Here is a 21,167-nt window from a genome sequence, read left to right as displayed (position 1 = left end):
TTCTTCCGATCCTGTCTACCCTGCAGTGATTGTGTAGTTGGGTCTATTAGATTAGATATGGTGAAAGGTACTATGCAATAGATGAATATTCTATCCAAAGAATAGAAAGCAATTGCAACTAACCATTTAACAATACAGAAGCGGGGATAATTTCATGCTCCAGAGGCCTTATGGATTCGCTAAAGGGGATGCACTCAAATGCTTACTGAATAACAATTATAAATGTTAATGTTAAAAACTAAAACTATGTATAATGTTGTTAAGGGTTTTATGGCGCTTGAAACACATTTAGGTCATTTCAGTACCAGTAAAAAGGGAAGAAAATGGGAAAGTAAAAAAGTTCTAGAATAACAATTAAAGCACCAAATAAAAAGTAAGACATAGGGGAACTGGTTCAAATAGAAAACAAGTGTAATACTATCAGTGTACTTAGTTTGAGATCACCTAAAAGTGAATTAGTAAATATTGATTGCCTATATCGACACCAATTTTACCACAAGACGGTTATATCGACATGCGAACCATAAAAAATATTTTTTAAAAAGGTCAAGATATCCTGCAGTGAAGAAAAACACAACAGTCAATGAAAATGCAGATTTCCTGCTCTGATGTAAAATAACAGTCAAAAGAAAAACCTAAATTATTGTCCAATAGCATCCTGTGAATCGTCACTGATCTGAATCGTGATGTCAGCGGTCAAGCCTAGTCCTGGGCCACCATCATATCTCAGTACTGTTACCAGTAATGGGAATTTCCAGTATCAATATTCTTGTGGCTTTCAACAAATATGACAGACCTCTTACCTCTATCAAAGTATATACTTAGTTTGAGATCACTAAAGCCCCAAGGATTCTGGCCAGAACCAAGACAAACCAAGTAATCTCATTCCAAGACAAAGACAGAAGCAAATTAGAAAACAGACATAGGGAGATAGAGGACACAGCAGGGATTTTCTTTAAGATCCCCTTTGTTTATTTATGCTGAGCCTGGTTTCCATTGCATGGTATGCCTAATAAAAAACGATGTGATCTTCAGTGGTTATATATTATATTTTATTGCACTTTGAACTCTCATAACAATGTGATGGTGTCTAAAATTTAAAAAACAACAACAAAAAATTACAATTTCAATAAATACAAGCCCCCCCCCCCTCCCCCAAATAAATAAATATATATATATAATAGCCCCCCCCCCTCCCCCAAATAAATAAATATATATATAATATCTAGTAAAACAAAGGCAAACATCCATACATGAAATTAAGTAGTGAGTTAGAAAATGCTGGAATCTTCAAATGATTCATAATTGTTTAAGACATCAAAATCTGCAACATTACACACAAAACAAAGGTTATCAAACCACCTTATTTTGTTTTGGAGGTTTTGCTGCGTTAACAACAATTTTAGATAATTTGAGTGTGCCAGCAAAAAGAAAATATTAGAAGTCAAAATAGAAAGATCTGAAAGTTTATTTGAACAAACAAGCTTCAAGAGCTATCTGTCCATGTGTGTAGGTTGAGAGCATCGGATACTAGCACAAAAGCAACTACGAGAAAGGTACACTGTAATAGTTATAAAATGCATATCAATTTAAAATTTAATAATAATAATAATTAAATGTACAGGGATGATTCACAACATTTTAAAAATGCCTCTCAAAAAAAAAAGACTACCATCCGTCTCCTCTCCATGCATCATATTCCAGATGAAACCAAATGGTCTCACACCAGAGCCTGGTTTCTGTATAATAAAACATACAGTAACAATCGCTTGCTATACTTTGGATAAGACTCTAGTCCATCTCAAAGTACCTATAACAGACCTAGCGACAACAATATTTGTTGGGAAGCCAAAGGAATCAGAAAAAAAATCTTGACTACAACAGGGATGATATTGGTCTCTCTACTTGAGAGGAGAATGCTCTTCAACTGAGCAATCAGACCTTCATCTTAATCCAAACAAAGATACAAACCATACGTAAAGAAAAAATGTTATACAGGGGAAGAAGAGCTAAAATAGCAAGGATGTAAATCAAGACAGCAGAATCCACTGGAACAGGGAGTCTAATGTTCCCTTATAATCACCACGGCATTCATGCAAACAATGATGAAAGATGATTGAGACAGTTAATTTTTGTTGAGGAATTGGCATAAGTGAATACTAAAACAAATAATCAGATTAGTTACATATTGATGTTATCCTGCGGATAAATAAGTGTTCTAACTATATCTTACCAGTAAAATTTATTATCAACAGTCAATCAAAACTGATTTTTTTTGTTTGTTTGTTTGTTGCTTTAGGTCTCTTCCAACACAATTGAGGTTATATGAGAGACCGCTGAAACAAAAAAACAAGCAATCTAACAAAAATAGTACAAATGTCAATCAAAATCATAACCTAAAGATATCATAAGCTAAATTATAAATAACCAAGAACAAACAGGCAGAGGATTTACAGGAAAAAAAAATATCCCCTGTCAAAAATACAATCACAAACCAAAGAAGCAGGATAGGCTAGTAAAGAGAAGAAGAAACGACATCACTATCGGATCGTACACCCATGCGAACATCATAGGTATATGATTCAAGGGTGATGCTCCCATCCAACCACCCGCCAATCAATCAAAACTGAGGACAAGCCATTTCATTCATGTGGAAATTATTCTTCCTTAAAACCTGTTGTTTGATTTCGTTATTGCTTATAGATTCATAGTCTTCTGGTGCATAAAATAACTTAAATATAATTCATTATAAATAACCAGAAATATTGAAAGATTGAATATCACATGATCATCATCAGATCATAAAAAGGTATTTTAACATTACAGACAACTGTGATAATTTCAATACGTTTGTCACAAACTATGAGAATGATTGTCAAGAGACCAACAAGGTGTAATCTTCAATGTTTAAAAAAAAAGCTATGAGCTTTTGTATAGCAAAATATCTGCAAAATGTGCTCAAAGCACTTTACAGAGGGTCTCATGCCAACAGCAACTTACCATGAAGGATGAGATGTGATGCGAGTGAGTGCCATTGCAATTTTTTGTTGTACAGAAACATGCTGCTACTAGTCAGGTCTACAGCATCACTTACAACAAAGACTTACAGGTGAGAAGCTGAGATCTACTTGGGAATACTGACATGAATCCCCAGCTTTTTAACCAGTTAACTGCCGTATTCTGGAAAAAACGTGTATCTAAAAATTGGCCTGAAAACTTGTCCAAATATTGATCGATTTAAATGACCCTCATCTTGGCAAATACTCTAAAACCTGAGACCTCACGAGGTCTCAGTCTCAGATTTAAAAGTTTTTGTCAAGATGAGGGTCATTTAAACCGATCGATATTTGAGGAACGAATGCTATGGCCAAATTTTTTAATATGGGTCTTTGCAGAGTACGGCAGTTAACTGGTTAACATACTTCTCTGTAAGCCATACTATCATGGGGGTAAATTCATATGATATGTGTTCTATTTTGAGTCAAGATGGTTCCTTAACAAACTGAACTTTTTTTATGGAGATAACTCTACATCATATAAAGATATTACAGTGCAACCTTTGGATAACGACACCCCTGAATAACAACACCTGGACAGTGACATTGACCTCTGGTCCCGATTTTTTTGCTATATGTTCTTAGTAATAAAAACCCCCAAATAGCGACATACATTTTAGTAAAACCCCTGTTTAGCGACATCGTTTTTACAATAATAGGCAGTTGGTACCAATGCTTGGTAACCGACCATCGTCCTCTCATAGTCTTAACTTACAAACAAAAAAACGCCTCCCCCTCCCAATGAGATCGCTTTGTTACTGACCAATCAGAACACATGTTTACTACACTGCATGGAACTAGCACTTGTTCATATGGAACCACAGAAAAAGAAGTTTATCAGTGGATAGAACTCTCAAGGGTCCATTAACTTTCCATGTTAGCTACTTGTCTGAGGTCAGTGGAGGTGAACTGATATCAAGCAATGCCGTGTCCAATTATCGATATTCATGGTCTTATGGTATGTTGGAATAACGGAGAAAACAAGAACCTCTTCACTTTATTCTTTTCATTTTAAAAATCAGTTGTTTGTCTAAAAACATCAGTCCAAATTTTATCTTATTGTGGCTAATACTAGGTTCTTTTTTGGGGGGATTTTTTGTTTTGTTTTTAATATCCCAAGATGTAGATCTACTAATGTTTAAGTGCTTGTGAATTTTGATGCACTTAAATAAAATTTTTGGTATTCAAAACTTATCAACAGTAGTATCGCATGGATTTGACTTGAATTAAAGCCAAAACTAAATGTGTGTATCTGTGTTCTTGTGTGGTATTATCATGTTGACACTTGGTTTTTATTATTTACTTTAAGTTTCGTCGAATGGCATTCGGGAACTGTTTACAATGACAATACACATTGGAGAGTGAAAGTGTAACTGTTATATCCTTTGTTAACAGGAGAAATACACATTCTAACGTTTTTGAGATCCGACACTGTTATCACGGGTCTCAAAACGCCCCCTTTTGCCGCCATCTTGAAAACCCTGGAATAACGACATCCCTGGATAATGACATAATTTTCTGGTCCCGGGCGATGTCGTTATCCAGGGGTTGCACTGTACTTGCATAATTTAAATTTGAACTGATAATGACAATAATGGAACAGAACTTCTTGAATATGAGAAAACCATCATCAACCTTGACTAAAATTGTCAGTTTTGAGCATATCATGATCCACAATAATTCATACAACTGTCTTTAGAATACAATAAAATCACACTTGAAAGAGAGTGAGAAATCAGCTGGTGTCCAGGTTACTACTACTTGATGACTTCGTTTTTCGACCAGGAAGGAAGTTACTCTTGCCTGTGGAAATTAAAAACATTGGATGTGAGAATTCAAGATTTACAAATAAATTCAGCCACATGAGGCGACAATATAAGATGCTGCCACCTATGAATTCCAACAAAAATTGAGATGATATTACTTCAGAAATATAGATGATATTCCTACAGAAATATAGATGATATTCTTACAAATAGGTGGATATTCCATAATACACCAATGTTTAACAACATCCACATAAATCACCCAAGTTATCCAAGTGAGCAAATTGAGTGTTAATAATCTTGCTCAGACAGGGGAAAAAATGAAATGCAAAGTTTGACTGGAATCAAGGGCATAAATGTTGCAATGCATTGTCCTACTCATTGAGCCACCGCATCCCTTTAAATATGCATTGGGACATAAATCTACAAGTGGGGAAAGGGTTACATGAGCCACTACTCCAGCATGATGCATGAATACTATGCCTGGTCTGCAGCCTTCTTCTTAATTAATTTTTAAAAACCCAGCACAGGTAGCTCAATTGATGGTTCCTCCATGATTTCTTGTTGCTATGCCTGGCAAGCTATTGACATGAATGCCTTTTTTTTTTTCTATGACCTTATAGTATGAGTCTCGGGTTATTCAATGAAGATATAGTGTATACACATCGGTATGATGTAAAAGAGTGAATAATTCTCTACATTTAGCCATTTATTTCACGAACAAATGTTAAAAATGGGCTAACTTATGACCATTTGAAGTAGACAATCCGTAAAATAGTGGTTTGAGAAAAACGGCTTCAATGTTTACTAAACATTTTCTCAACGAATAGTGTGCCCTAGAAAAAAAAATTAACTTAAAATGTTTAAGTGCAAATTTTACTATATAGTTTGGTGAAAGTATGCCATATTTTCTTTTTTTTTAATAGATATGATATTGAGAAATCCAAATTTTCATTGAAAACACCTTTTATTAGTAATATCTGAAAAGTACCTAAATAAACATGTAGAAGATTTCCCTTGAGCAACTCACAAATATGTATCTAAATATTTGTGATACATATAAATTTAAATAAGGAGGAAATTGCTTTTATCGTATTCTAATTTCATACATAAGATTTTTTTATATTTCTATGACCTCCTCTGATACTTTGCTTTTTCAACTTTATTTATGCTTTCTTTTCTTTTTTAAATAAAAGTTTCAACCTAAACAGTTCACGTTTTGTAGATTGCTTTTTATGCGTTATTATTTGTTCCTAGAAACATTCAACATACCAGTGGGTTGTGTGATCTTGGATGTTAGCCATACAAATGGTTCCACCAAGGACTTTCGATTGCTCACTGACACTTCCCATAATTTGACTGTGAGATAGAATTAAGGAAAGGGCAATAAGAGAACATAAAGGAGGAATATAATTATTGATGGTGAATTTTGCAAATGTGTCAGTCCTGAAAGACTAGTTTAATAGACTTGCATGGTTTGCATTGTCAAAACATGGAGTCAATTGATAGACATGTGTTATACATATAATTATTTTACATGTTTTTATTGAACATTCTATCATGAAATCAAGTAAGAGGGTGCTCCTTGATGCCGGTTTGTTTGTTTTAAGGGGTTTTACGGTGCTTAAAACACTGTTAGGTCATTTAAGCACCAGGAAAAAGGAAGATGATAGAGGAGAGTCATAGATATGAAGCTGGAAGAAAAATGTAAATAGATAACGGTTGTTTTAAATAGGGAACAGAAGATTCCATAATCAATCCACCGATGTGCCTATTTTGACACAAAGGACCCCGCTATGAAGGATACACTCAAATGTTTACAAAGTAAAATAAAAAAGATACAGTATTCAAAACAGATAATGATATTAGAACATACTAGTAATAGAGAGATGATTTAAAGGAAAAAAATATCAGGGCCAGGGCCAGGAAAAAATTGAATGAGCAATCTCAATTCAGGACAAAGACAGATAGCAACATGGAAAGGGAAAATAGATATGGGGGATAGAAAACATAGCAGGTGACTCCTTCCCATCATAGGAGGTCAGAGGATTGATGCCTGTGATATTAATATAAACTTAAAAATAGGCCTTTCTCTTTTGATAAAGTATTTGTCACACTAGATATGACTTCTGTACTGTGTGCTGGATAAAAAACTTTTCTTATCACTATCGAATTGCTGGGTGGTGGTGCCTCTACTGTTGTCCCAAAGCCTACCCTGCGCTGGCTTTTTCATTATATCAGTCTGTCATATTAACAAAGAAGAAAAAACAAGGATGGGCATAAACAAAGGGTTATATAAAAACCATCAGCTTGTTATGGCGTGTTCACTACATACATATTGTATTGCATTGGTTGCCAGTGAAAGAATGGGTTGAATACAAGATCGCCCTTATCTGCTTTAAATGGCCTAATGGCTTAGCACCTAGGTATCTTAATGAATTCATAAATGTCTATTCTCCATCTAGAATGATCACATGAAACTTCAAGTAAACAACAAATCAAACTATTTATTTTATATTGGGAGATTGTTTTCAACACTTGGTCCTCAAATATGGAAGGTCTTCCCAGGGCTAGTCATGAAGCATCAAATGTCGATGTTTTAAAATCAAAGTTAAACACTACTTTTTTTTTTTACAGAAACATATTTTTAAGTCTCTGTCAATGTTTCACATTTATTTTATTTTTCTTTCTTTTGGGTAATACAGTCCACTCCGGATAATCGCAACTCGGTTAATTGCAACTTTCGGTTAATCGCAACATTTCCCAAGAAACAGAATTAATTCTATATAAAAGTCACTGGTTAATTGCAACAAACTTTGGTTAATCGCAACAAATTTTCGACCTCAAAAGAAGGCAAATTCATGGAATCAATCAAACAAAATCTCATGATCAGATTTCATCATGTGAAATCATGACACGTTGAAGAATCGAGAGTGGGCGGGATTTAATATTTCATTTGTGTGTCACCACACTATTAGAGACAAAAGAGGGCAGGGCTTTGCAGTTCGGGTTTGTGCGGTCATCTGTGACCATTAAGCATGAGGCGAGTGGGCTGGGCGTGGTTTAGACAACAGGTAAATGATGACAGTTGTGAGGAGAGACTGAGCGATGATTTCCTTTGTTTAGTGAATAACAACTGTGCATTGTGGCCAACAGGTTTGGTGAGAGCTTATTGTCTCTCATCACGGCTAATCTCTTGGACTCTTATACATGTTGAGAACAAAATGTGAAAGTAAATCCAATCTTAAGATGTCGGCTTGCCTCAAATCTGATTTTGCTTGTCAAAATCTATACAGGGCTGTCATACATTTTTAAAATTCCAATCAACTTGCTCAGTCTTTGGTGGACTCAGAACAATGTTTACAACAATTGGTTTGAGTTTACCATATTTGTGTTAAATGTTGCAATAGTGGACAGGAAACTCAACTTCGGATAATTGCAACTTCGGTTAATCGCAACATTTTCGCTGATCCCAAGGTGTTGCGATTATCCGGAGTGGACTGTAACTGAAAGTGTGTCTGTTTGTGTGTGTGCATGTTAGTGATATTTTAGATTGTCATTCTTGTAACTGTGAAGCGCATAGATCATGACCTAGTCATGGTTATGTGCTATACAAATACTATATATTATTATACATATTATTGACAAAACAAGGTAAAAGAGACAGAGAGATGAGTATTCGTTATTTCCATCAATCATTAAAAGTATATTCATCTGTATATCAAATCAATGACGTAACCAATAATTATATCACAAAACATGCCTTGATTCAAAACATGCGAGTGTAACCTAATTTTACAGAAAATATGTTTTCATAAATGCTGTCTAACCTAAGCATGGCTCACCTTTCTCTTTAGTAGCCCAGGCTTGGGCAGTGTCATATTGTACCTGTCTCCTGTCTCCCAATTCACTTTTATTGCCCAGCATTATGATGTGGCTCTGGAGGATAACACACAATATCAAAATGTAATAAATATATGCATCTAGCTTTTTTTAAAGGGTTTGGGGTTAAATTGTTCCGTACAGCCCATGTAAAATTTTTGCCAACAAGCATAGAATTACTGGCAAATCTAAAAATTATAGAACTATTTTTTACAGATTGATATACGAGTGACTTGCAAACTTTTTTTTTTTGTAAATTAAGGGTAATTCTAACACCCCTTGACTTAAATGACTATTTAGGAAACTTTACCTTGGGAATCCCAATCTAGCCACCTTGTTGCTACCAGACTCATTTGCACGCACCTACAGACTTTATTACTAGAAAGATTTTGATGGTTGATGGCTCGTATCATTCTATGTTAATTTCCCCAATACAGAAGTATAATATTTAAAATACACGAGTGCCTGTTCGTAATAACCTTCATTTCCCAGCAAATATTGTGGGCTCTCCACAAGTATTTATAAATGCAGATATCCACGTTTCCACTGTGCTCACTTCACTTCAAAAAGCATTACTTATTCCAACAAAAATCTTACCTGGATACCTCTGTATAGAGCTTTTAGACTTGGTGTAGTCTCCTTCGCTCCTCCTCATCTATTAATGATTGGACCAATTTTTATAATTGAACTTGTTTCCTAGGGTGTTGCTTATCTCCAACTCTGCTTTGAATTTATTCAAATTTTTTGCTGATACTGTGGTTTCTTGTAGTTTATTCCAGTTATTTACAATTCTAGATGAAAAAAAGTTCCTTCTTTCATTTGTTTTAAAACGTTCTTTTTTCAGTTTCTTGCTGTTTCCTCGTGTCTGAATGTTCTTGTTTGGTTTAAGGAATCCTGCCTCTACCCTGTCTATTCCCTTTACTATTTTATATGTTTGGATCATATCTCCCCTTCTTCTCCTGTAATCTAAGGTCGGGAGATTTAATTCTTTCAATCTCTCACAGTATGTTTTGTCTTTCAGGTGTGTGATAAGTTTTGTTGCTCTCCTTTGCACTCTTTCCAAACAGTCTTTGTCTCCCTCAAACTTCGGATACCATATGCAGTTAGCATATTCCAGCTTTGATCTAACCATAGTCTTGTAGATGGTAGTCATGTGTTTTGTTTTCAGATTCTTGAAATTTCTTTTCACTATTCCGAGTGTTTTACTAGCCTTAGATTGAACATCTTTAATTTGCTTCTTGAAGTTTAGCTTCCTATCAATAAATACTCCTAGGTCTTTTTCCCCATTGGATTTCTGCAGGGGTTTTTCTTTCATTATATAGTTTGCTTCTCTGTTGTTTTTTCCTAGGTGAAGAACTGCACATTTATCTACATTGAACTCCATCTGCCATATTTCGGACCATTCTTCAAGCTTTTTCAAATCTTGTTGTAAGGTGTTTCTTTCTTCTTCTGTATTAGCTACTCCATAGAGCTTAGTATCATCGGCAAAGATTTTACATTTAGATGATAGATTGTCTGGCAAGTCATTGATATAAATCAGGAAGAGAACTGGTCCCAGTACACTTCCTTGTGGAACTCCACTTGTTACCAGTCTCTCTGTTGATGCTGTTCCATTCACTATCACTTTTTGTCTTCTATCTTTGAGGAAATCTCGGACCCATTTGACTGTCTGATCATTAATTTGATACTGTTCCAATTTCCTGATTAGGCGCCAGTGTGGAACTTTGTCAAATGCCTTTCTGAAGTCGAGGTATATGACATCTAAATTGTTGCCTAATTCCAGGTCTCTCGTCCAGTCATCCATTGTTTCAAGTAGGTTTGTTACTGTAGACCTTCCCGCCATGAAACCATGTTGATCTTTGCTGAATAGTTTGTTCTTGGTCATATGATCAACCATTTCTTCTCTAATCAGCTGTTCCATGAGCTTGCAGACGACAGATGTCAGGCTCACTGGTCTGTAGTTTTCTGGATTTTTTCTGTCTCCCTTCTTGAATATGGCTGTGATGTTAGCTTCTTTCCATTCCCTTGGTAGTCTTCCTTCTTTCATCGACTGGTTAAATATCTTGGTTAGGGGTTCTACTAGCTGCTCTGCTAAGTTTTTTAGGATGTAAGGATGAAGTTTGTCAGGTCCAGGTGATTTACTCTCCTTTAGGTTTTGTAGTCTCTTCATTACTCTCTCTTCAGTAATCGGCCATTGTGTAGTATCTATATTACTTGTTTTAGCAATATCTGGCAAGTTTTTCTGGTTCTCCACTGTAAAGACACTTGCAAAGAAGAGATTTAGCACCTCTGCCTTGTTTCATCTTCAGATGCCCAAGTGCCATCTTCTTTTTTTATGTCACAGGTTCCCTGTCTTGTCTTCATTTTACTGTTTACATAACTCCAGAATACTTTAGGATTTTCTTTCGTTTCCTCTGCTATCTTGTTCTCATACTTTTGATGCGCTTGTCGGACTATTTTAGTAGTTGCGTTTCTCACTCTTTTGTATTTGTCCCAATCCTCTTCCTTTTTGCTTCTAGAGTATCTTCTATTTACTGCCTTCTTCTTCCGTAATGCCCCTCTCACTTCCTGCGTCATCCAAGGTTGATTTCTTCTCCCAACCCGGTTCCCTCTGCTTTTCGGGATGTTTTTCTCGAAGCATTGGTTAAGTACTCTGGTAAATCTACTCCAGTTGTTTCCTACGGTGTCCTCGATTAGTATTTCCTCCCATTTTATATGCCCCAGTTCCTCTTTCATACTCTCTAGATCAGCCTTCCTATATCTGAGTGTCAGTTTTTCATCTACAGTCTCTGATGTCGCCCTCAGTTTTAGGAATATGGTCGCGTGGTCGCTTTTTCCCAGTGGGTGGCTCAGTCTTAAGTCGATTATGTCATTTTCTTCCTCCATCAATATCAAGTCCAATACGTTGGGCTTTTGGTTTTTTCTCTGTCTCGTGGGTTCTTTTATTATCTGTTGTAGGTAGCAATCTTCAATGGTTTCTATGAAACTTTCCTCCAGGCTTCCCTCTTTTGGTTCGTCCATCCCTTTCCACTCCAGTTCCGGCATGTTGAAGTCTCCCATAATAATTATCTCTGAATGCTTTTTTTGTGATGCTCTCCTTATCATCTCCAACATTCTCTCATTATTTTCTCCTGTGCTATTTGGGCTCCGATAAATCACTCCTACTAGTATCTGACTTTGTCCAGTTACTCCAATCGAGCACCAAGCGCTCTCCCTAAAGTCGTGATCTGTGAGTTCCTCTATGGGGTTAACCTTGAGGTTCTCTCTCACCAATAAGTATACTCCTCTGCCGGAAGTTTCAAAATCTCTGCTAGCTATTATAGTGTATCCCTCAATACCTAACTCTGCTATGGTTGGGTGTGTTGTTGCATTCTTTGGCTTAGCTTCTGTTATTGCTATTACATCTGGATCTTCTTCTTCTGCCATAGCCTTTAGCTCCTCTCTCTTATTCATCACACTGTCTGCGTTCGTGTACATGAACTTCAGGGTATTTTTCATATTCACGTGCTGCCCCTCCTTATCATTTACTGGTACTTCTCTTTTTTGAATTTTCTTGTTGTCTTCGAGTCCTTGCTCAGAAACATTTTGGGCAATTGGACTGACACGTTTCCAATATAGTCATTCCTCATCCCAATCCCAGTCATTTCCTCCAACATCGCTGTCTCTCTTTCTTATTTGTTCACTAAACTTCTCCCTGAAAATGACCCTTTTCTTATATATGACTACATCTTCCCCTGCTTCTCGTCTTCTCTTCAGCTCCTCTCTTGATGAAATTTCATTTCATATTTTATTTCAATTTTTTTATATTTAAAAAAAAATGATATTTACATTAAATGCTAAAGTTTTATATCAACAATAGCATATAGTCAGTCAGATACACTTTCACACCTAAGATACAGTTGAGATGATTTTTGCCATTTGTAAAAAATACTTGTTTTTAATTAAAATGTAGTAATTGCCAACAATGAAATACATCAAAAATCACAATCAATTGAAATGGTGGTTTGTACTCAATTTTTTTTTGAATCGTTAGATACACAGCACTAATGAGCGAGAAAAATAAAAAATTCAAAATGGAATATAATTATATTTCTTCTTTACTTTAACCACTACATTTATACTAGTCATTCTACTTAGTAATTTGGTAAAACACTGTTCATTGACAATAACTCTTTTTAATTTGATATGCAAAACAATTCATTTAAAAAAGACGAAGCGCTCTAGAGCTAAATCAAAATAATATAATAAATGTGAAAATCTGATTTTGCCAATCTTTAGAGACAAAGATAAACATGACTTGAATTTTAAATGCACAGAATACATGTCTGTGCAAGTGGACATAATGACATTTTTAATTCATTTTTTCCATAATACAATGGATAATTTTTGTGATTTTCTTTTTCTTGTATTTACATATATATATATATATATATATATATATATATATATATATATATATATATATATATATATATATATATATATATATATATATATATATATATATATATTTCATTCACAAAGAGACAAAAACCCTTCCAGGCAAGTGTTAGACAATTACCTCACGTTTCTCCTTGTGTTTCTCAATGTCCTTTCTTAGTTTGTCCAGTCTTTTGAAAGAATCAAAACTTGTGACATCATAAACCAGAACAAAACCCTGGATAAAATGAAATATTATAAATATTTGAAGGCATCCAACTATGACTTTGCAAGTGCCGTGCAAGGTAAAATGATTAATTTTGGTGTATATTAAAGCCAAATCCCTCCCCTACCCTTGTGACCAATAGAGACTAACCACAATCCCAATAGTTGGTGGGAACAGTCATGTGATCTAAACACACATGTCAAGTGTCATTGGAGAAGCTGCACTGCTTTTAGAGTCAAACCTCCACGGTTTCCTCAAACTCATTTGAATATCCCAAATTTTTTCCTAATTATTCTTTGTTATTATTCCATTCTTTCCTCGAACTAATTTTTGCCTTGAACACAGTTTCCTCGAGTTAATTTCACCCAGCCAAAATAAAATAATTAATTAATTAAAGGTTCTTTGTTTTTTTAATGCGCCTGGTAATTTTCGACCACTGATGATTTACTATGGCATTGACAGTTACGCATGTGTTTATCGTGTGCATCTATCTGCACTGCATGTGTGTGTATACAATATGAAACATGCAGACGCACACAGTCAGTCACATACCCCATCACCGTTTTACATAACCGACACTTCTCTGTTTATTCTAAGCACTTCGCCATTTGTTCTATTTTCAATGCCACATACCATGATTGGCTACGATGGCAAATGAATGTTGTAAGATATAGCAACACCCCCCCCCCCCACACACACACATAAACAATTTGTAATATGTCATATATAAATTTATCTCCCTCAACATATATCTATGACATAAATAAATAATATGGTTCCCTTTTTTCATCTTCAAGTGGAAATTTGACTTAGGGTCTATTTCAAGGGAAGACTGGAAAAACCCAAGTGTCAGTTGCAGCACAGCGCTGCAAATTGAGATAAGGAGGAGTGACTTGCTGAAGGTCACATAACGCTATGGATATCGAACTAGGTATCTTTTGGGTGGGTAGCGAAGACTATACAGCTGAGCCTCATTGCTCCCTCCTGCCTTTCCATCGTCATTAAGGCAAGGTACGGTTTCCTCAACCTTTTTTGCTTGTCCCGAAGAGTTAGAGGAAACTGTGTTGGAGTGTATTTTCATATCTATTTTTTCTATTTTTCCTATTAATTGAAATAATCAATACCCGCAATTAATGTGTCAATGATTATCAGCTATAGGCAGTCACGGAAATGGCAAAAGTGATGCCCAACAGGCAACTTACACTGCCATGTGGCTTGCTGGGAGAAAAAATGAAGCATTGCAAAGTGCTTTGATATGGTTTGTCTGTGGAAATGACCTATATAAATGTTTGTTTTGTTTTTTTTCTTTGGAGGAAAGGGGGGGGGGTGGTTTCTTCTTTATAGTTAATTAAAACAAAATTTTCTTTAAAAATTACTGCAATCTTGGATTTTTTCTCATTTAGATAAAAAATGTAATCACATAGAACATACTGAAAGATTATTATATTTAATACTCACGTCTGGAAAGTTTAGATAGTGTTTAGGTATGTCTTCATTTCCTTCCTGTTGAGGAAACAAAACAAAAAATTAAAAATGTTAGATTCGATGTTATACAACAAGATTGATGTTACCATTAAGTATGATTCAAAAGTATTTTTAAAAACTGCACAAAATTTATCCTAAGAGTATAATGTTTATAAAGCAATTTGAAAGGCAGTTAGTTTTAACGAAGAAAGGCCAATAAAAGCTTTCTTTATATATTTTGATAGCTCTGAAAAGTTGTACTTTGTTTAACCACTTGAGTGAGATGTGTCCATGGTAGGCTGAGTGTGATGTGTCTGCAGTAGGCTGAGTACAGTCCAGATGAACTTGTCTTCTGTTTTAAGTCACTTTTCTTTTCAGTTGTTTATCAATAAAAACAACTGGCAGCTGTTTTTTATTTACAAGATAGCTGTCTTGACTATTTAGATGGACTTTTGAAGCCAATATACCACAAAATTAGTGGTTTTGAAGAGAAAATTACCCGTAATAATACAAGTCAGGAGAAAAGTTCTGAGAAATCACAGCCTAATTTAAAACAATCGACTGTTTTTATTATTTTCTTTCAATTTATATGTTCGTTTGATAGTTTTCTCGCCCACAGTCAAGAAGAGCTGTGCCACTTTGGCTTTTATGAAGTCAAATTAATTTTTTTTTAATTATGAAAATAAAGTGGGTTTTATGGCTTGCCAGCACTTCATACACACAAATCACCCGATAATTTCAAGATTTCACCCATTATATTCAGAAATTGTTAAAACTTATTTTTCCCTCTTTCCAAACATATATAGGTTTATTGAATGAATGCATTATCTACCAAAATTCAGTCACTTGATTGGTGGACAAAGAATGATTACAAAGACCGTTCCACACAGGACTGGTATTTCAGTGTTGTGGCTTGTTTTTATAATGAATTAAAAACCATCGAGGCCCAAGAACATAGTGTTTACATTTGTGCTGTCCTCTTCACTATGTTGGATACAACTAAGGGACAGAATCTGTGATAAAATCATTCACCTAAAAGTAATCTGATTAATGTTTTCGGAGATAGAGTGAAATAAAAAACTGTATGTGTTATCCAGGCTCTTCAAAATTTTAACTCGGCACTCAAGTGGTTTAACTTATATAAAATTCACTATTCAGACAAGTAGACATGCAAGTGTTAACAAATCAATGATTGTCATAAATGACTTTGTGCCACTTTGTGATCTAGTGATATCACAATTGCCCTCGGATCAGGTCCTCAGTTCCAGTCCTGCTTGGGGATGCACAAGTTTGAGTCCTTAAAAAAGACTCACATTATCTCACTGCACTAAGTAGCAATGACTATGAAAAATGTTTTTTTCTCTTTTTGAGAAAAATTTTTGTTTGAAATCAAAGCCCTATCCCCACTGAGTAAAAATGTTTTTGAATTTTGAAAATCCATTCATAAATAAACAAGTTATACAGTTTCAAAGGTGTCATTTATTTGGATGACCCGCAAAGAGGAAAAAAACGCGAAATTATGGGACGCTTTTTCAGCATTTTTTTCCGACCTTTGGTTGTATCTTGCGTAATAAGTGGATTAAAAGATTGAAATTTGGCAATTTTATGGCAAATTTGATAGAGAATATGATGAAAACAGAAGAGTTCTAACATATAATTTTAGAGCTAGATGGTATAACACACACAGAGAGAGAGAGAGGGGGAGAGAGAGAGAGAGAGAGAGAGAGAGAGAGAGAGAGAGAGAGAGAGAGAGAGAGAGAGAGAGAGAGAGAGAGAGAGAGAGAGAGAGAGAGAGAGAGAGAGAGAGAGAGAGAGAGAGAGAGAGATTGCGTACATAAACGAAAGAAATATCGAAGGAAAAGAGAAATTGGACAAGGGGACAAAGGTTACTGATGGAACGTGACTTGGAACACAATAATTAAAGCCATGCTAAGATTGTAGATCATATTGCAATCGAAAACTTTTAACATCATAATTTCTTAAATTCTTGTAAATTAAATAGTCAAATTATCAGCTGTTTATTGAACCCAAACGCAGAAGATAAACACCCCTCTGCCAGTGAGACAGCGCAGACATTTTGACTAGTCATGAACTTTAAAACGAGGTCAACCAATCAGAAAGCGCTTTGCCACGACCCACTCAGCCGCTCAGTTTGGTGCCAAATCGTTTTGAACTTGTGATTCGGGCTGTAGGGGGGCAAAATGGCTTTGTCTTTTACGAATGAAGAGCAAATTAGGATGGTGTTTTGTAAACTACAGGAAAAGTACTCGTCATATTCATATGAAATTTTACAACCAAAAAGAAGAAATGTTCATGTATTACCTTGTCAGCGACAAAACCTACACGCCCGGTAGTTTTAGAAATATTTTACTCCAAAGAGTAAAAATCTATTTTTAACGGTCTTCTGGTAATCGCACGAGTTTTGTCGCTTGACATAATCTAAAATGACCTTTTTCTAACTGTGTGCCAACTTTCAGGCATATTCATCGATAAACAGCGTCGTAATTAATATTTCAAAATAGCATATATGAAACGGCTTCATCCCATATTTTGTCGCGAATTTGGGCACTTGGTGAGTGAAAAAGAGGCCCAAAGATTTGTGCGGGATAGTCATTGCTACACTAAGTAATAAAATGGAGACCTGGCCGGTAACAGCGTTATTTCTGTGGAAAGAATTGCAATAGCACCTTACAGGTTTCATGTACATGTTGTGTTGCTGTTGGTTTGGGATCCCATGTGAAGCGTTTTGAGCACATTAGGTGAATAAAAACAAAATCTCAAGGTTTTAAAAAAATAAATGATATAATATATAATAATCAAGAATGAGGTAAAAGAAAGATTATTAACACACAAACAAACAGACAAAAAAAAATAATCTCAAGATTATTTCTAGGACCTCCAGAGGAAACATACCAGCGTGCCAACGTCAAATATTCTCACTTTCTCCTTTACCCCACGGTCTGTTTCAATAACAGCTGTGTAAATATCCTCTAACGTATGGTATGTTGGCTGGTGAGAGAAAATAGAATCCATTTATCTTGTATAAATTTCTAAAAATATGTTTAAATCAAAAATATTTTGTACGGTTTAGGTGGTGGTGGGGGGGGGTCACATTGTTTGTTGGGGGAGTAAAGGAGACTAACTAAGGCATCATGGCAGTGGTAGAGCAGATTATCTTTGCTTTGTACTGAATTCCACTCCCCCACTGCAATATGTGACCTTGAGTAAGTCAATTTGCTCACACTCACTTTGCAGTGCTGCACTGCTGCTCATGCCTGGTTAATTCCTTTCAGGAATAGACCCTAAAGAAAACAGTTCCCGTTGGGGACGAAAAAAGGAAATTTTAAGAATGAATTCTGCAATATTGAACAAAGAAAAAAATTAATCACAAATTTTGCAGTTCTGAACACTTAGACTTAATATTTAACTGTTAGTATCCAGATGGTCACATTAAAATTAATGGTATATATATATATATATATATATATATCAGAGAATGTGTGAGGATGTATTTTGTTGCCTAGAGGCCGTTTCAGATAGAAACAAATCATTGAGAATTGATTGTAAGAGGTGGTAAGATTTTTTTTTCTCGTGCCTCTCTGCTTCTCCATCTCCTACTTCGATTACTACTTACCGATTCAATAATATGACTGCCGTAGAGGAGTTGTTCCAAAATGGCAGTCTTCCCAACTCCAGTGCTTCCGCAAAGAAGAATCTTGCTTGCCTTCCCCATCTCAAAGCAAAGTTACTCACTTGAATAAAATAAAGTCCTTGCCAACTTGTAGCTGTGTTTAACATTGAATTTATCACCAGATTAATTGATTATTCATATGCATTTCTTCTTTTCAAATAAACCCACTGACTTTGAATATTATTATTGATATACATATGATATGTACAGACCTGCCAACCCTTCATACTCTAAAAGTGGAATCAGAATGCCTGAAAATAGGAATTTGAGACATAATATAGGATTTTCACCTTTTTAACACTTTTTATTCTTACCATTATCATCATTTTTTGAAAATTGGAATTTTAGAGACAATGCCGGAACAGTACAAAAAGGAATGGTGAAAATATGAATGATTCCACCAAAAGCGGAAGGGTTGGCAGGTATGTATGTATATCAACAGTAATATTCAAAAGATTAAGAGGTCTGATGCTTAATGCACTCAGGGGCTTGTTTTAATATTGTTGTAATGGACAATATTTTGAATTAATTTGAGACTGCTTACATTACCTACTGTAATGAGTATGGGTCATCAGACCTGCAAATAAGTACATGTCCATCTTTAAATTTAAAGTTCCTTTGGTCACTTAGATCTTAGCAATCCTCTACATTCCACATTAAAGAAAGCAAATTTTATTTCTCAAGAAGTAATGAAAGTATGGGCGTTGATTGATATGTTGAGCTTTATCACAGAAAAGGTGCAAACAGAATACATAATGATAATATAATTTATAACATCAATCCAAATTGGTCAGTATTGACTGTCACAAAAGTGAAATTGCTTGGTTGATAGTTGATTCAATAAAATAGTGCCAAATATCAGGCAGTGCAAAGTGTGGACACTTCTTGGTCCAAGTACAGACTCAGACTTTTAATAAAACTCTTTAAAACTACAACACAACTAAACTTAGGCTACATAAAAGCTTGGCCTTCTTCGCTAAAATCCAAAGTTACTAAAGTTGCAATTTTGCATTACACTTAGGATCTTCCGAAATTTCGGTTCATCAAACTTAAAGGGTAAGTAGCATTACAGAAAATATTATGTTTATATTTCTAATTCCATGCTTTCCCCTTCTATACTAATTTATTAACATTGTTGGTGGCCCAGCAGTACGGTGTCTCCTCTTGTCATAAAATCAAGTGATGTTAAGCTTAATCAGTGACTGGGTTGGTGACAGCGATCATGGCAAATTCTGTGTCCTTGGGTAAGATAGTTTAATGACAGCCTTTTTGCAAACATTTTTAGAAATTAGTCAATTTCTTTTTCATTTTTGCTGTCATTTCTCTTAACATAAAACATCACTAGCTAACATACTGTCTGTAAATTATACCACTCGGCAGGGACCACGTCTTTACAAATGTGTCCAATTATAATTATAAAGCTGAATTGAGAAAAGTGGTTAGAATGACCCGAGTCTACTGTTGATATGCCTTATCATAAGGTAGATAGTACTTATTTGATTTTATACATATGTAATATATTATGAATCCCAGCATTATTTGTTGGGCATTGGTTAATGAGCGAGGTCCCTGCCGCCATCTTGCTTAGTTTACACAGAGAATGGAGTTGTCACCTTGTGCGAGGAGGGAGGGGGGGAGTGTGTGTGTGTGTGTGAGAGAGAGAGAGAGAGAGAGAGAGAGAGAGAGAGAGAGAGAGAGAGAGAGAGAGAGAGGGTGGCTGAAATTCCACATACAGGCGCCACTTCATCTAATTAAATATACTGACTTGCTCACCTTGAGTTACAGTTACAGTGATACTTATCCAAAGGAAAAAAACAAATGTATCTATAATATTTATAGACCAGAAAAACAGCTTGTTTTCACTCGTTAATTTAATTTATTTATTCTACTATTTGTTGTTTTGTTTTTAATCATCAAAATGGCACGTTTAGTTTAAAATTTGGTTGCGTTTTTGATTGCAAGAAAATACTTTAAGTCTTTGAACACAGACCTTCCATTCCGCCCATTGTCTCTTTATAAACAAAGCAAGATGACGGCAAGGACCTCACTCTTTTTTTAGCCAATGCCACTTGCTGTTTCGGGAGACCTTCCATAAGCTACTACATCCCAAGTATTCTTGTTCTAGTAGGGGGTTTGGGAGGGGGGAAAGTTTGTTTTTGTTTTGTTTTTTTTATAAGCTAGATACTAGATAGATAGATAACATCACAAGTATTCTTGTTCTAAGCAGAACTTTTTTTTTAACCCCCCCCCCCCCCTCCAAGAACAAGAATACTTGTGATGTAGTAGCTCCCGCTGTTTCTTCTCATCACTCATAACTTACATTAGTTTATGTAAAGAATCAAAAGTGAGTCCACAGTACAGTTTCAGGCATTTTTGCTCGATACTACAACTATCCAAACAAGACGTTATCCTACCACTACCACTTCTTTCACAGGGATTTACGATGAGAAAAATGTCACATTTAAAATGAAGTCTAGCCAAGAAAAAAATAAAATAAATGAAAATAAAAGAGGAAAGAAAAGAAAAAAGAGGGGGAAGAGAGAGGAGGGTACAGGTGTGAAATCGAGAAAAAAAAATTGACCAAAAAATCAGCAGTCGACGCAGTCGAAAGACAAACTTTACCAAGGACTCCTCCCTTTTCTTTTCCCAGGAATTGCCTGATC

The 21,167-nt window shown here is 35.3% G+C and overlaps 1 protein-coding gene across 3 annotated transcripts in view; it reads right to left on the bottom strand.

Annotated features, from left to right (window-relative positions):
• Window positions 1-4,135: 4,135 nt before the first annotated feature.
• LOC144977274 (NF-kappa-B inhibitor-interacting Ras-like protein 1) overlaps window positions 4,136-21,167 on the bottom strand; it is a 17,036-nt gene continuing 4 nt past the window's right edge. The window contains exons 1-8 of one of the 3 annotated variants that reach the window (XM_078922310.1): window positions 21,127-21,167; window positions 18,448-18,598; window positions 17,727-17,822; window positions 14,808-14,852; window positions 13,266-13,361; window positions 8,668-8,761; window positions 6,095-6,181; window positions 4,136-4,859 (exon numbers count right to left, since the gene is read on the bottom strand). The exon at window positions 21,127-21,167 is cut by the window's right edge and continues 4 nt beyond it. In XM_078922310.1, coding sequence (XP_078778436.1) covers window positions 4,792-4,859; window positions 6,095-6,181; window positions 8,668-8,761; window positions 13,266-13,361; window positions 14,808-14,852; window positions 17,727-17,822; window positions 18,448-18,546 — 585 coding nt within the window. In that variant the 5' untranslated portion in view covers window positions 18,547-18,598; window positions 21,127-21,167 and the 3' untranslated portion in view covers window positions 4,136-4,791. Of the gene's footprint in view, window positions 4,860-6,094; window positions 6,182-8,667; window positions 8,762-13,265; window positions 13,362-14,807; window positions 14,853-17,726; window positions 17,823-18,447; window positions 18,599-20,824 lie in introns of all 3 variants that reach the window. The other 2 variants (XM_078922309.1, XM_078922311.1) reach the window with 2 other exon arrangements.

The sequence above is a fragment of the Berghia stephanieae genome, chromosome 7 (assembly GCF_034508935.2).
Source record: "Berghia stephanieae isolate SIO BIC M18660-M18661 chromosome 7, UCSD_Bste_1.3, whole genome shotgun sequence".
Classification (NCBI taxonomy): Eukaryota; Metazoa; Mollusca; class Gastropoda; order Nudibranchia; family Aeolidiidae; genus Berghia; species Berghia stephanieae.
The sequence above is the reverse complement of the archived record's forward strand: the minus strand, read 5'-3'. Positions and strand labels throughout refer to the sequence as shown.